Below are 14,988 nucleotides of genomic sequence, written 5' to 3' on the forward strand. Positions count from 1 at the left end.
TTTATGCAAATGTATTTCTATATTATTTTAATTTTCAATTATTTATTTATATATTTTTTATACATTATTTTAATTTTCAAAATAGACTAAATATTTGTAAAAAAGAATCATATACTTGAACGTATTGTTATAATTTTAAGCATTAATGAATTTCAATTTCGATAAGCATTTATATATCGTTATTATGAAATTTAAGGGAATTATTAATTTTTAATATTTCTTCAACTATTAATTTCAATATTATATATACAATAATATAAATTGTATAATTGTTTAATTTATATAACTGCCATAAAATATTATTTAATATTAATTTAATAATCTTTATTCTATATTATATTATCAAATTATGTCATTAATATAAAATGAATTATATTTAAAGAATGTTGATTGAATAATTAATGACATGTTATATATTTATGTTATACATATATTTTATAGTAATATCATTGCAAAATTATATGCAATATCATAATCCTATATAATAATAATAATATAATAATGATCAATAGTGATTAGAATTTTATGTTATACATAATATTGAATATTTATTTTAAATGTAATATATATAGCTTGTAAGTATCTATATTAAATGAATAAAATTATATGTTTAAAAGCAAATATATTTCATTTGTCCATTAAACATTATATATATATATATATATATTTTATAATTTATTTACTTTTATTAAAAAATATAATTTATTTTTTATAAAAAAATGATAAATTAATACGAATTTAAATTTTATTAATTTAAATTTAATTTAAATATACATATTAAATTGTTTATATAAATTAATATTTAGTACTTTATTTTATAAAAAGTATATGATATTATTTATTAAAAATACCAATTAAAAAATACAAATGCTTCATTAAAATGTAAGAATAAATTTTAATAAAATAATTGTTTTATCATATATATTATTTATACATATAACATATATAAAATTAATATATTTATATAATATTTTTAATCTATTCTAAAGGTCAAAATAAACACAAAAGTTGATATAATAAACAATTTAATTTTATGGAAATGTTAATGAAAATGAAGTATACAAAGGACGAAGATAAAACTATTTCATTATACCGTTCTAATGCAAATTTCAATTACTTATATGTTAACTTAATAAATAAGTCTCAACTAATATTTCTGTTTTTGTTTGATCTCTAAAATTGATTCTTCAAGTATGTCTCTCGAATATATTATTATGTTTGCGTGAATGCGTGCGCATGATGTATATCATTACTCAATACATGCGAATACACACAAAACTATATATATAAATATAGTATAATAGATATTAATGAATAAAGAAAAACTGAGAAAGAAAATAAATCAACTAATAATAAATAAATACATATTTTATATTTTGTTATTCTTTTTATAACAAATAAATTTCAAATTAAGAAAAATTTATATATTTTTCTGATATTAATTATTTAAAAATATTGTACAAATTCTATAAAAACAATTTTACATATTTTTAATTATTATATAGCTAATATATTCTTGCATACATATATACAATTAAAATTAAACCAATGCTAAGAATATCAAAAAAGAAGATAATCCAATCTGTGAACTCTTGATGTTTATTTCTATAGTTACTATTCTTTTTAATAAAAAATTCTTAAAAATTCAATTTATATATGTTTGTCTACACATGTACAATAGTTCTATGTAGAATATTTGTTGAAAAACTTTTGTAATAAAATATTTCATATCGTTTGTGATGCGCAGGTTTAACCAGCAACATGATCACGAAGTAATTTAAAGATTATACGTATATCGTTTTTCTTACTTGAATTAAAACTGTACGTTTAGAAATAGTATATTAACGTAATTATATTTAGATTTGATTATTATAGATATGGAAGTAGTTAGAAGTATATGGAAAAATCCTGTTTTATTATATAAAACCGGACTACGAGCATCATTTAGAAATAGGTATATGACAAGAATATAACCTAACCATTATTTTATTTCATAATATAGTATGGATTAATATTAAATTGTAAATTCTTATTTTATAGCAGTATTTTTTTTTTTTATTATATTCTAGTAATATTTATTGAAATTATAAAATTAAACTATTGTATAATATTTAATATTGTATTAAAATATTGATTTAGAATATATTTAATTATGAAAATAATATATATATATATATATATATATATTTTAAAAATTGTGTTCTATAATCATATTATAAAATAAAAATATAGAAATTTGTTTATGCATAATCTATTTTAAAAAGTTGAATCATATGCTATAAAAGTATAAAAATTTATTTGAGAAAAAAATATTTGTTAATAAATTCTTTTGTATCATAAATAATTATATCAAAATTTTTCCAATAAAAAATATAAAAAAAAATTCGTAATGAAAAAATTAACGAACATCTAATAAGTATGGTTGTTAAAAAATTATAGATGTTAAGATGTATAGTATTATGTCTCAAAATAAAATAATTTTTTTGCAGTAGTAGTTCTGCATCAAAAGTGACAAAAAAAGAAGATGTTTCTATACAAGACAATGATTTACAATTATCAAATATAAATGCAGATATAAATACACAAAATGATGTAACATTTAATGCTCTTGTTTCAACTGAAGAATTACTAGCACAAATAGGATTGGCAAGGGAATTTGCAACAGATAGTAAAGTTGAACATCCTTATGTTGATAAATTAAAAAGAGTGCAAATGATTTTATTTGATTTAAGTCATGCTATATTAAAACCGATGCCAGGAAAAAGTAAAGCATTTGAAAGTAAACACATCAATGATTTGGAAGAATGGATAGCAGAATATGCCAATCAACTACCACCTCAAGAAACCTATATTATTCCAGTAAATGATATTTTTATTTTACATATATTTTATTATATAAATAACTTTATTATATTTTATTTCATATTTTAATAGGGTGGTGGTAAGGCTTGTTCTACATTACATTCAGCGAAAGCAGTATGCAAACGAGTAGAAAGAAATGTTGCATTTTTGGTTCAAGATGGTTTATTGAATAAAGAAGCACAAATATATCTAAATAAATTACAAAACTTCTTACTAACAACATCACGTATTGCAGCCAAATGTGATCAACGTACAGAAAATATTTATATTCCTAGAGTAGAAGTTGAAAAAAATGAGGAAAAGTAAAAATTATGAAAAAAATTTGTAGATTTTTATTTTTATTGTAAAAATAATATAACAGTCACAGTTAATAATATAACAATATACATAATATTGTATGCAAAATTTATGCGGTAATATTTTTTCTAAATATATCTTCATAGTAGATAAGTTGTAAATATTCTTTGATGAAATTATAAGTATCAGTTATTGATTATATTTTATTATTGTATTATTAAATGTACATAGTAATTAAAACATTAAGTAATTATTATGTAAAGACTTTTAATAAAACACTATAAGACATATATTTTTCGATTATGATATATTTTTAAATATATCATCATAAAATGATTCTGATTTATGTGATATTTTGTTACTTTTGTTAAATAATTGTATGTAATTTTATTAAAATATATATATTGATTAATTTAAGTAATAAGAAACAATTTTTCTTTATATTATATACATATATTAAAAGATTGTTAGAAATTTGTTGTCACATCAAATTTTTAACTCGTATGTGGTACAAAAAACTTTATGAAATAATTATATTGTAAATAAATATATAGTTTTAAGTATAATAATAAATTACATGAAGGAATATGTATAAAAAAAAAAAAAGGTTATAAGATGATAACAATAATAACATTCAGTAAAATTAATTATTTATTCCAAAACTTCATCTCCTTCAACAATTTCTTTTAAATTAAGTAATTCCAATAATCCTGAACCTTTAGTTTCAGATCTTACTAGTTCATTTATCTCTCTATAATGTCCAGGATCAATCAAACAAACTAAATCTAACGTTCCATTGTCCCATTCTTCTGTTTCTAATTTTGTTACTAATTTTTCTATTTTATCTCTTAATTTTTTTGCTTCTTTACCCGAAACCAAAACTCTAAGTCTCATTTGAGCTCGTTCAAGCGGCATTACAGCTTTTAATTGAGGAATCACATCTAAAGCTTGCTGTTTTGCATTTCGATTTGGTTTTACAGAAAAATGTACATCTTTCATAGCTTTTTCTATCATAGTTATCGTATATGGACGTTTAGTTTCTGGATTTATACATTTATTAGCAACAGTTGTGGCAATATCTTTGAACATAGAATCTAAAGCCGAATGCCTTTCTTTGTCAGAAACTTGAAGTTCTCCTTTTGTGAGAATTTCTTTACAGATTTCTGTTTGATTATCTGTACCAAAAGCTTTTATAAGATCTTCTTTTTTTGCTACTTGACCTTTCGAAACATTTATAAATACAGTATGTGTTTGTAAAACTTCATCAATGTCTTTTTCTCTGAAATGTAATTTTGTTATTACAATTATTAATAAAAAATAAAATATATAATATGTGTAAAGAAAAAAAAAAGAAAAAAGGAAAAAGATAGGATACAATGACAAAATTTATTTAGGTTAGATGTCAAGTATATATCAACAATGTAACGTACATTTTTGTTTTGATCGGCTGTCAAAGACTTACAGTTTATTTCTCCAAGAGATAACCTTGTTCCTATAACAAGCGATCTCAAATCGTTTTCCTGCTTTTTTCATACGAACCACGGCCACGTTGGTTAATCTTATTTGATTCGTTGGTGTAAAAATTTTAGACGTTTTCGACATTTTTTAACAAGTATGTATATACGTGATTATAAAATTATAATTCACGTAATTCGTATAATATTCTTTTTATTTTATATACAATCTTATCTAACAATAAGCCTTACGGATGTTTCAAAGCGATTTCGAATTCTCGATTTATAATCGAATGGTTATCACATACAACTTCCTTTGCAATATCGATAGATTTTTGAATTGTTTTAAGATGTAACACGTAAGTCTATTGATGTAACATAAAAAATTACATTTATAATGTTTATTTAAAATTTATAGAATAATTTTGAATATTAACTTTTAAAAGTATGCAATTGTGAAGATATTTTTTTAAAAATACAAATTATAATTATAAATAAATGTATTATTAAATATGTTTATTAATTATATAAAAATTTATATAAATATAAGTAATTAATTTCGTGAAAATCATGAAAAACAAAAAATTTTATATCGATACAATATAATATTAGAATGTTTCTCGATAAAACTTGTCTTTAAAGAAAAAGAAAATATTTAGTTTCAGTTAATAATAATATAAATTAAAAGTACAAAATATAATATTTAAAGATAAAATTTATTATTTTTGTTTTAATCAAATGAAATTTCATAACTTTCCATTTCATAATGTTGGTAAAAGTATCGAAAACTGTATGTTAATATAAAAAATAAAATACGAAATTATGGGTTAATTCAAAATTATATGATTGTAAAAAAGCTATATAGAAAAAAATGATTGTTCGAGATTTCGAAAAATTGTAATTTTCTTTATTTACGGTACATATGTAAAAATTATATAAATAATTTTAATCATCAGATTTCTACGAGTTGTTTAATTTTCAAGTTACTTTATTATTTAAACAAATGAAAAAGTGTTAGTCACATGACGTCATTATACGATAAGCAAAATCGCGGGCGGTGCGCACGCCGTGATTGTACGCATGCGCAGACTGACCGCTACGTTAGACTGTATCGAATATGGCTGCCGCGAGCGTGATGCCGTTAGAAGTGCGTGAAAAATGATCGTTTTTTCGTGGTTTAAACGATCCGATCGTTTTTACATGAGTGCACAGTGGCAGTGAGTGTTATCTCCAACATTTCAACAACGTGGGAGGTCCTTATCATGGCGTTGGTTACCGTGCAGCGGTCTCCAAGTGTATCCAATTCCCCGCAGAGTTCGGTGAGTTTTTCTGCTTTGTGCGTCTTTGTCGATAGTTGCTGTCAATTTTGACGAAGAATCCATTGTTTGCAAATTTATTGCTATCATTATTCGAAATACTATGGATTCTAAACACATCACAAATTGTTTGGCTTTACTCAAATAGCATTTTCTTATTTGATTTATTATTATACAATCAATCGGAAAAAGGAAATTTTGATAATTTGAAATTCTTTTTCACGTAAACGTGGATAATGACAACAAAAGGAAGAAACTTACGATCACGAAAAAACTATGATATGTTTTGACATTTCTTTCTGATTAGACACAACGTTGCACGAGTTCGTGGTTAATTGTCACTTATCTAATTCGCAAGAATCTCATATCTTTCTGTTACCAGATCATTTGCAAAAATCTATATCTAGCAATTTATTATACGAAATAACTGTACGCTGTAATTTATCATTTCTAATATTTTTTGTATCTCCTTGAATTATACGATTATACGATTGTATGACACGCTTGCATACATGTAGATGCAATACAATTTATTTAATGTTTTATTAAGAAAAATTATCATATCATATTGACGAAAAACGAAAGCAGGACGCATAGAATGAATATTTATTATTTTTATAAACTTTGTTAAAATTATTATCAATTAATTGTTAATTACATCTTGTCTTTAAAATTATTAATAATTAATAATCTGGAAGGTGTAAGAATATTTCCATTTAAATAATTAGTTTTTCGTAATATATTCGCAAATTCGGAATTAAACAATTGATTTGTTTATATTAATTTCATCGATAACGGGAAGTTTCACTCGTGATATTCTAAATTCCAAAGTCGTGTTTAGTTTTTTTACACGTTCGTTGTTGGTTGAAAGAAAACACGTTTCCTCTTTTTTCGTTTCATTTTCCGAGATGTTTATCGTTGTTTCACGTCGAAATCGAAGTATCGCGATCCACCAGTTGTTTGTTATATACACACGTTATATGCGTGTAATATAGTTAGCGTTGCAACAGTGGCTGTTTCAGTATTAATTGGTTTACTCCACCTCGTCACACAGTATACTGAGGAGCGACGAAAGAGAGTTGAGAAAGAGAGCGAAAGGAACACGTGGTTCTCTGGTGTATGTATGTATGTATTCAAGAACGAGTACCGTGACGAGCGTGTTTTCTTTTCTTCGACCGATAAACTGATTTTGCTAAAATAAATATGCTACGTCTATTCTTGCATTTCGTCAGTCCAACCGTGATGACGATCAAATCTCGAACGTTTGTTCATTCCACGTGTTCTCATTACGAGTTTATATTTTTACAATCTCGGAAAAAAAATTGTCAATAAAATATTCGTCTCGTCAAAAAAAAAAAATCTCTTCTTAAATTTTCCCACTCCTCGTTCCTTTCAAAATTGTTGAAAAAAAATTACGTGAAATTTAACGAAGGAAATAAATTTATCGCATTTATCGTATCACGAATAAAATGTCGAGTTTGCAAAATTCGACTAGTAATTTTAATATCGGACATTTACAATTTTTATTATCACAAAAATTCCATTTAAAAATTTGCAATTAGATAGATACTCACGTATATACCTAATTTTTTCAAATCAATTTGCTTTCGATGTTTTTAAAAAGTTGCGTTTTTAAAAAAAATTTTCAATCGAATTTTTAAAATTATTAAGACATAACTCGAAGAAATTGATATCGTTATTGTGACACGTTAGAAGGAGAAAAAAAATTAGAAGAAGTAAATAAAAGCAAATTTATCAAATATCTGATATTTGCTTTTTACTTAAAATTTCAAATAAACAATGATTGGAAAACAACCGTAATTACGTATTTTATACGTAAGAATCTCTTTTAATATTTTTCAATATTATCGTAATAAATATTTAAGCTTCGATACTTTATTTCTCTGATGATACGAGATGGCATTTTTTTCTTTTTCTTTTTTATCCATCAGGGTCAATTTATCCAGATACGAGAATTTCTATACTCTGCATAGAGGAGAACCGTTAGAGAAATAATTTTGCTCATAAACGCGACTATCAACCAAGACGAGTTCTAAACTCTGAAAAAAATGAATCTTTTTTCTTTTCCTTTCTTTCTCCCTCTTAATCTTTATCTTACCTGCAACGGACAAATCTCAAGGATATAATACGACTCACTGAAATATATAAATAAAGATATCGATATGCCATTTGAATTATATCGATCGTTTTATTTTATTTGGCAAATAACTTTCGAAATCACGGATTTAGGAAAGTTGGGTGGGGATGATAATGGCAACGTGGAACGAAAGTCAGGAGAGAAATAGAACGGAAAGTAGTGCTCTTGTGTTTTCAACTTGTAAAATAAAATAAGAAAATATTTAAAAAAAAAAAAAAATAACTCGTTCGAAAACTGCAGAAGGAAAAATCAAGTAAAATTGATAAAAATGAAACGTATTTTTTTTTCAAATAATTATTAATTATTATAATATTAAAATATTATATATATATTATATATATATTATATATATATTAAAATATTATTAGTAATATTATTATTATAATAATTATAATATTAAAATATATATATATTTTTATTTTTAAATAAATATATATATTTTAGTATTATAATTATTATAATGAATAAATAATTATTATAATAAAATATTCTTAGTTATATTATTAGTAATATTATTATTATAATAATTATAATATTAAAAAATATATATATTTTTATTTTTAAATAAATATATATATTTTAGTATTATAATTATTATAATGAATAAATAATTATTATAATAAAATATTCTTAGTTATATTATTAGTAATATTACTATTATAATAATTATAATATTAAAATATATACATATTTTTATTTTTAAATAAATATGTATATTTTAATATTATAATTATTATAATAAATAAATAATTATTATAATATTTAAATAAATATGTATATTTTAATATTATAATTATTATAATAAATAAATAATTATTATAATAAAATATTATTAGTAATATTATTATTATTAATATATATAATAAAATATTATAATAAATAATTATTAATTAATAATATTAATCACTTGGCGATGTTCGAATTCGCCCGATAATTCTAACGCAAGCTCGAATCAATGGGGAAATGGGAGGAGGGGGGGTGGGGGGTGGGAAGCGAGCGAGATAAAGTTGGATAAAAAATTATTCGGGTAGAAAGTTTGGATCGGTGGAATTTTGCGAAGGAAGAAGAGACGTGGAAGAGTTGGAATCTGTGAAAACGCGATACAATGAGAAATCGAGGGGGATGACTAACTGCCGGGCCCCCTCGAGAAGCGAGGGAGTTGGGGAGGAGGAGGGTTCGCGTCTCCCCGGCATATATACTTTGCATGCGCTCAATGCTCCGCGGCCTACCAAGTGCACTCACCATCCGAAAGGGTAAGTTGCATTTTTCTAACGTGTCCACGAGGGGGTGAATTCGACAGGGACACACACACACACACACACACACAGCTCTATTGATTTTTAAGGGCTCGTTTTCTGCATCGTACGCACCACTCACGCAAAGCGTGAGCCCGATTTTGCTTCCTTCGTTTTACTTTTGTACGCAAAAAGTAGCTCCGCACCGTGTTACTTTATCCTTACTTACCTCGTCGATAAGGTAGAGTGGATCAATTGTATCGAAATGGAATCGAGATTTTTCGATTTTCGACCATCTTGAAACTAACCTATTCATCGCTCGAAAAATATCTTGCGTGATATTTAATTGTACGATCATCGATACAGTCGAATTTCGAGGTTGATTTGACACATCTTTATTAATTATATTTAAATTGTATCGATACGCAGGGAATGTTTAAACGAATGATTGAACGTGCCTCGCATTATATCGTATTCGTGAAAATTTTTCGCGAAACGATCGAGCGTGATATGGGATACGTACGTGGATAAATGGAAATGGAATTTTGATGGACGATGATATAGATACCGTGTGACATTAACCATTGTTGCTTTAATGTTCAAATCATCGCGACACAACGACCCGCGAAAGACAAGTGGCTGGTACTTGGAAGCACAATGCGTAAAATCGTTTAACAAAGGCGGTCTTAACAGGTGCTTGGCTGACGGCGTTTTGCCTTTTTTTTTTTTTCTTCCACCACGCACACTCGAATATATATCGGACACGTGTGAGCGCACGTGTGTCTTGATTCGCTCCCGTCACGTTGTATACAAATAAAACGATTATCAAAATTTCTCTTGATTCGCGGATCCTTCTATGTATATGAATTACAATATATACACAACTCATAATTAAATTCATTAAAATTCAACTTTTCCATTGTCTTCGTTCTTTCCATATCCTGGAAAGCAATTAATAAAATCCATATCTTTATCAGAATATCGATGTTATAAATGAAAATTGAATCTTTTTTTTTTTCAGGATTCGGGTGCTGGCGCACCGGCGGACGATGACGAAGCGGCGAGGAGCTGTAAAAGGTGAGAGTAGATAAAAAAAAAAAAAAACACTAGGATAGAGAATTGTTACTTAACCAATAGGCGGGTAGAGATGTTCCTCTTTGAAAAGACGGTTCTCATCGTCGCCGCTTCCTTCTTCTTACAAATAATTCAATTAAACTGGCTCCACGACTCTCCCGAGTAAAAGTCTCGTGCGAACTTCCTTCATCCTTCCTTCGATGTAAACACATCGGTTAATTTGTGCAGGAAGTGGAAGCGAGCGCGTCTCTTTTCTTCCCTTGATCGTACGACTTTCTACCTTGCCGGTTGCGTAATATGGTATATACGGTTAATATCGTGCACGGTATATAATCGCACCGGTGAGTGAGAAAAACGGACGGAAATGAACGGCGCTTTCACGGGTTCATGGATCGCGGATATTGAACGAAAGAACCAGAGACATTTTCACAGAGAATATTTATCCGTCGTTTCCGCGAACGGCCGCGGAATCGCTCGGTCGAAATACGTTGGTATTTTTAAACTTATCTTAATTATCGATCGGTAAAGTAAACCCTGTCGAAAAATTACCGTCTCTTATGGTTGGGATCGCGGATATATCGAACAATGGAGGAAAAAAAAAAAAAAAAAGAAAGAAAGATTGCACAGACGGTTAAATCGTTTCGAGCTCGTGTTAAAATTTTACACGATGGAAATATTTACCGTTTCTGCTCGTATAACAAAGATTTGGATTTATTACTCTTAACGATAAGCGAGCATTCATTTTGTTTCCTTTTAATAGATCGATCACCAATATCGGTTTATTTTGCGCGTTAATTCTCCTCCGTCCCGATATATTTTTTTTTCAAATTTATCACATATAATTTATTACGATACATATATTGAAACCGTTATATCGTTATATTATAACAAAATCGATTATATAATAAAATTTTTTTTATCCATTCGAAAGAAGAAATTAACGAATTAATTTCCCGAATTCCTACAACTTTTAGCTTGGATGAAAAGGAGTAAAAATACGAGGATTTATTAAGAATTTATTCAAAAATTTATTCGAAACGTGATGCACGCTCGAACGTATCGTTTTCGATTTTGCAGCGACTGTCGATAACTATGTTTCGTGACCGCGCATTCCTTGATTGTTTTTTTTTTTTTTTCTTTTTTTTTTTTTTTAGTTTATACTTCTATTAAGGGTCATTCACCTTCGACTCGTGCAGCCGCCAGCTGCTGCTAGATTCTCCGGCTGTACTCTCTCTGTTTATCGCCCACTTGTCAATGGGCTTGGTAATGAGACGGACAAAACACTTGGCGATTTATGTTTCTATCGCGAATTTTTCCCATTGGCTGTTCGAAAAGGTCGCGCGCATTTCTTCTCGATTCAACGTGTTCGAGTAAATATACAATTATTTTTAAACGATAATTTTTCAACATTTTTAAACAAATTTCCTTATTTTTCGTTATATATCCCGGATAAACTAATCCAAATCCGAAACTGGTTTGTTGCGCAAATATTCGTCGTTTCATATTTCAGAGCGGTATATTTAATAGATATGTAATGTATTCCTTCTTGTTGACACAATAATCACCGGATTCCTGGATAAGCGACACCGGTTTTCAAGGATTTCGTTGCACGAATATAATCTATATCAGTCTAATACGAATGTAAGGAATATCGGTGTGGAAGGTTGTGGTCTCTTCTTTGTTTTCGAGCAATGATTCATCGATTTATCGCGGGAGATCGTTTAATCGCCGCACCGTTGTTTATTCGCCTCATTTTGCCTTTATTCCGTTTCTATTCGCAGATTTCAATTCCTCGATTGAACGATCCACGAGAAAAAAAAAAAAAGAAAAGAGCCCGGTGCGTAGAAAGAGCAGCAAAGGGTTGTAGACTGGCGAGGGGAGGGGGAGGGGGAAAAGAGGGAAACGCGGCAGACGACGCGGTGCGGGTGAGCGAGTGGATTAGCGATCGAGTTAACGATCAGACGAGTCCTCCTCTCCCTTCCTTTGTCTACGTTCACTGGGTGGTAAACATTTTCGGCTGGTCACCGTCTGGCGATTGAAATTGAAAGAATAGAAAAAAGAAAAAAAAAAAAAATGGAATTAGAAAAAATACGGTGGTTCACGCCTTCTTCGCAGACGCAGATCTTTTGTGATTATGAATGGATGTATGTACGTGAGAAGAGGGAGGGGAGGGGAGGGAGAAAAAAAGACTACGGTCTGCGAATATCTGAAATCTCTCGAGACTGGTGTTCCCTCGAGGGTGAAACGCATGACAGAAAATCCTCAAGGTCTTCCTTTGTATCTACGCAGATGGAGATATATGTATACTGCGCATCGATGTTATACATTTACTTCGCCTACTTATTGCTTTTTATCGAAAAGAAAAATTAAAAAATAATTTCGAATAATTTTTTCGCGCGTTATACTTTAAACCGATCGATCGAATTTAAGAAATTCATCGAAATGAACGAAGATCGAATTTTTATCAATTTTCTTAATCATCTTGTTCAAATTACGCGTCTTAATATTCGTTAATTTTTTCCTGTTAAAATTTACTCGATACTGATTCCTTTTATTTCATACTTTATTTACGTTATTTACTTTCGAGAAAAGAAGCATGTTCGAAATAAAATGGATATTCGTTTCTTGTATAAACATATCTACGCGAGGTAATTTCTACCTTCGATTCGCATTTCTTCTTATCTTATATTTTTACGAGTTTGTCGCCTGCTCGAGAATCAACGTTATACCGGGATTCGTCCGAAATTACAACAGAGACGAACGTTCGACGGATAAGCCATAAAAGTACAAGCGGTATGTTGCTGGAAGAAATTTGATATACACACACACACACACACACAGACAGAGTCGTAAACAGAGGGCGGAAATGTGTTATGGTGCCATGGAGCACGTCTTTCCCTCCGTTTTCCGTGCTTCCTTCCACGCTTTCCTCGCGATCGACCGACCGACTCGCATTTTGGTCCGGTAGGTTAGGTTAGGGTCGTTGCGATGCGAGCACGGTGGGGGGAAAAGCGGGACGGGGGAGGGATAACCGGACTCCCACTGTTCCACGATTCGCTTCGCACTTCAGTTGCCTCGCGTACGTCGAATCGTGAACGTGTATCCCGGCCCCTTCCTTCCCAGTCACTGGACACGTTGTGCTGTATCTCGTTTTATCGCGTTTCCTTATCGAATTCCGACATCGTGAACTTGGTGCCATCGAGGTTTCAGCTCTTCCTTACCGACGGACTCGAAACTCGAAGTCGACTCTTTCGTGCGATCAGTTTTCGAATGTAATTGGCCGAGATTTTCGGCGATGGTGTTTCGACGATGTTTCCCCTCGGAACAACGTTTGTGAACGAATCTGTGAGCCATGAAGTGAGTCTATGTGCAGTGTATAGATTCGTCGAATGATCGAATCTCGTGACTCGTGGAAAGAGGTTTACGATCGCTGGCCCGTGGCATGTGTTGACTTCATGGTGTTCGAGAGCGTCGAGATGCGGAACCCAGGGTTCCTCCTCGAAGACGCCAGACACGGATATATTCAATATATCAGGTAGAATTTTTGCCGCGTTTGATTATTTTTTTCTCTCTCTTTCTCTCTTTCTCTCTTTCTCTCTCTCTCTCTTTCGTTCACGGAGAATCGTGTTTCTTTGTAAACGCGTGTATTCGTACAATAGGTCTTGCGTACGTGCGCCTTGCAGCGAATAGGATAATATGTCATAAACCAAACGTCGAGTGTATATTGTTCGCGGTAAAGATGATTGTTCGAGGAAAGATCGATATTTTAGTATCGATCGTATCGTAACCAATCCTCGATTTCTCAATGGTGTTCTTTAATTTCATTTCCGGTTTGCAAAAAGTTAATACGAATTATCGTATTCGAAAAATGGACAAAATATAAATTATTGTTCGAGCTTTTATCGATATCATGAAAATCAAAATGTACAATTAATAGATAGAAATGTTATATAATTTATACGCGTATATGATTTTAACTTTTTTCGAGATATATAACAAAAGTATAATTTCAAGATGGAAAAATTTTGACTCGTGATAGGTTAGGTTGATTTCACGTGAAATATATAAAAAAAATACTTTGAAAGAAAAAGACGAAATTAATATATATTGAATTTCAACTCGTTCATCGTTTTCGTATTTCAAAAAATTATTATTTATCGATGTATATTATCTGATATATATTTCGATAGATTTCACCATGATTGACACCATGTTTTAGTTTTTTTTTTCGTAAAAATCATGTTTATGGTGAATTATCTACGACAAATTTTTACCGTAAACGAATTTTGCTTTTGGAACTGATGTGAGATAATATTTCTTCATAGGTTCAAGTTATTTTTTTTAAGACTTTATAGAATCAAGTTTTTTTTTTCTTTTCCAACAAGATAATACCAAGCGATTCCAACGAGTATTACCATCATATCGGTAAAATTATTTTATTTTTGTATCAACGTTGAAATAAGAATTTTAGAAATATATTCGGAATCGTTTTCAAGAGACGAGTAAAAAATTTTTTACGTTTAATATTTAAACGGAAATGTGTATGATGGAGAATCTTAATATCAATTTTAAAAATAACTGAGGGGAAGAAT

At 29.0% G+C, this 14,988-nt stretch overlaps 3 protein-coding genes across 4 annotated transcripts in view; 2 read left to right on the top strand and 1 right to left on the bottom strand.

Annotated features, from left to right (window-relative positions):
• Nucleotides 1–1,683: 1,683 nt before the first annotated feature.
• LOC552180 (cob(I)yrinic acid a,c-diamide adenosyltransferase, mitochondrial) lies at nucleotides 1,684–3,183 on the top strand. Its single transcript, XM_624558.6, has 3 exons — nucleotides 1,684–1,954; nucleotides 2,490–2,859; nucleotides 2,935–3,183. The coding sequence occupies exons 1-3, from the start codon at nucleotides 1,878–1,880 to the stop codon at nucleotides 3,166–3,168; spliced, it is 681 nt and encodes a 226-aa protein (XP_624561.1). The 5' UTR covers nucleotides 1,684–1,877; the 3' UTR covers nucleotides 3,169–3,183.
• A 609-nt stretch (nucleotides 3,184–3,792) lies between these two features.
• On the bottom strand, nucleotides 3,793–4,918 carry LOC413196 (ribosome maturation protein SBDS). The gene is made up of 2 exons (XM_396646.7): nucleotides 4,622–4,918; nucleotides 3,793–4,438 (listed from the first exon to the last, which is right to left on the bottom strand). Exons 1-2 carry the CDS (start codon nucleotides 4,759–4,761, stop codon nucleotides 3,811–3,813), a joined length of 768 nt encoding a protein of 255 aa, XP_396646.1. The 5' UTR covers nucleotides 4,762–4,918; the 3' UTR covers nucleotides 3,793–3,810.
• A 682-nt stretch (nucleotides 4,919–5,600) lies between these two features.
• LOC724613 overlaps nucleotides 5,601–14,988 on the top strand; it is a 45,926-nt gene continuing 36,538 nt past the window's right edge. The window contains exons 1-2 of one of the 2 annotated variants that reach the window (XM_026442064.1): nucleotides 5,601–5,932; nucleotides 10,344–10,399. In XM_026442064.1, coding sequence (XP_026297849.1) covers nucleotides 5,876–5,932; nucleotides 10,344–10,399 — 113 coding nt within the window. In that variant the 5' untranslated portion in view covers nucleotides 5,601–5,875. Of the gene's footprint in view, nucleotides 5,933–10,343; nucleotides 10,400–13,448; nucleotides 13,932–14,988 lie in introns of those variants that run through there. The other variant, XM_026442063.1, reaches the window with a different exon arrangement.

The sequence above is a fragment of the Apis mellifera genome, linkage group LG8 (assembly GCF_003254395.2).
Source record: "Apis mellifera strain DH4 linkage group LG8, Amel_HAv3.1, whole genome shotgun sequence".
Lineage (NCBI taxonomy): Eukaryota > Metazoa > Arthropoda > Insecta > Hymenoptera > Apidae > Apis > Apis mellifera.

Coding starts and splice junctions, on each gene's coding strand:
- LOC552180 (XM_624558.6), top strand. CDS start 1,878: ATGGAAGTAGTTAGAAGTATATGGAAAAATCCTGTTTTATTATATAAA. Junction 1,955..2,489: donor CGAGCATCATTTAGAAATAG/GTATATGACAAG, acceptor ATTTTTTTGCAG/TAGTAGTTCTGCATCAAAAG. Junction 2,860..2,934: donor AAGAAACCTATATTATTCCA/GTAAATGATATT, acceptor ATATTTTAATAG/GGTGGTGGTAAGGCTTGTTC.
- LOC413196 (XM_396646.7), bottom strand. CDS start 4,761: ATGTCGAAAACGTCTAAAATTTTTACACCAACGAATCAAATAAGATTA. Junction 4,439..4,621: donor ATCTCTTGGAGAAATAAACT/GTAAGTCTTTGA, acceptor ATTACATTTCAG/AGAAAAAGACATTGATGAAG.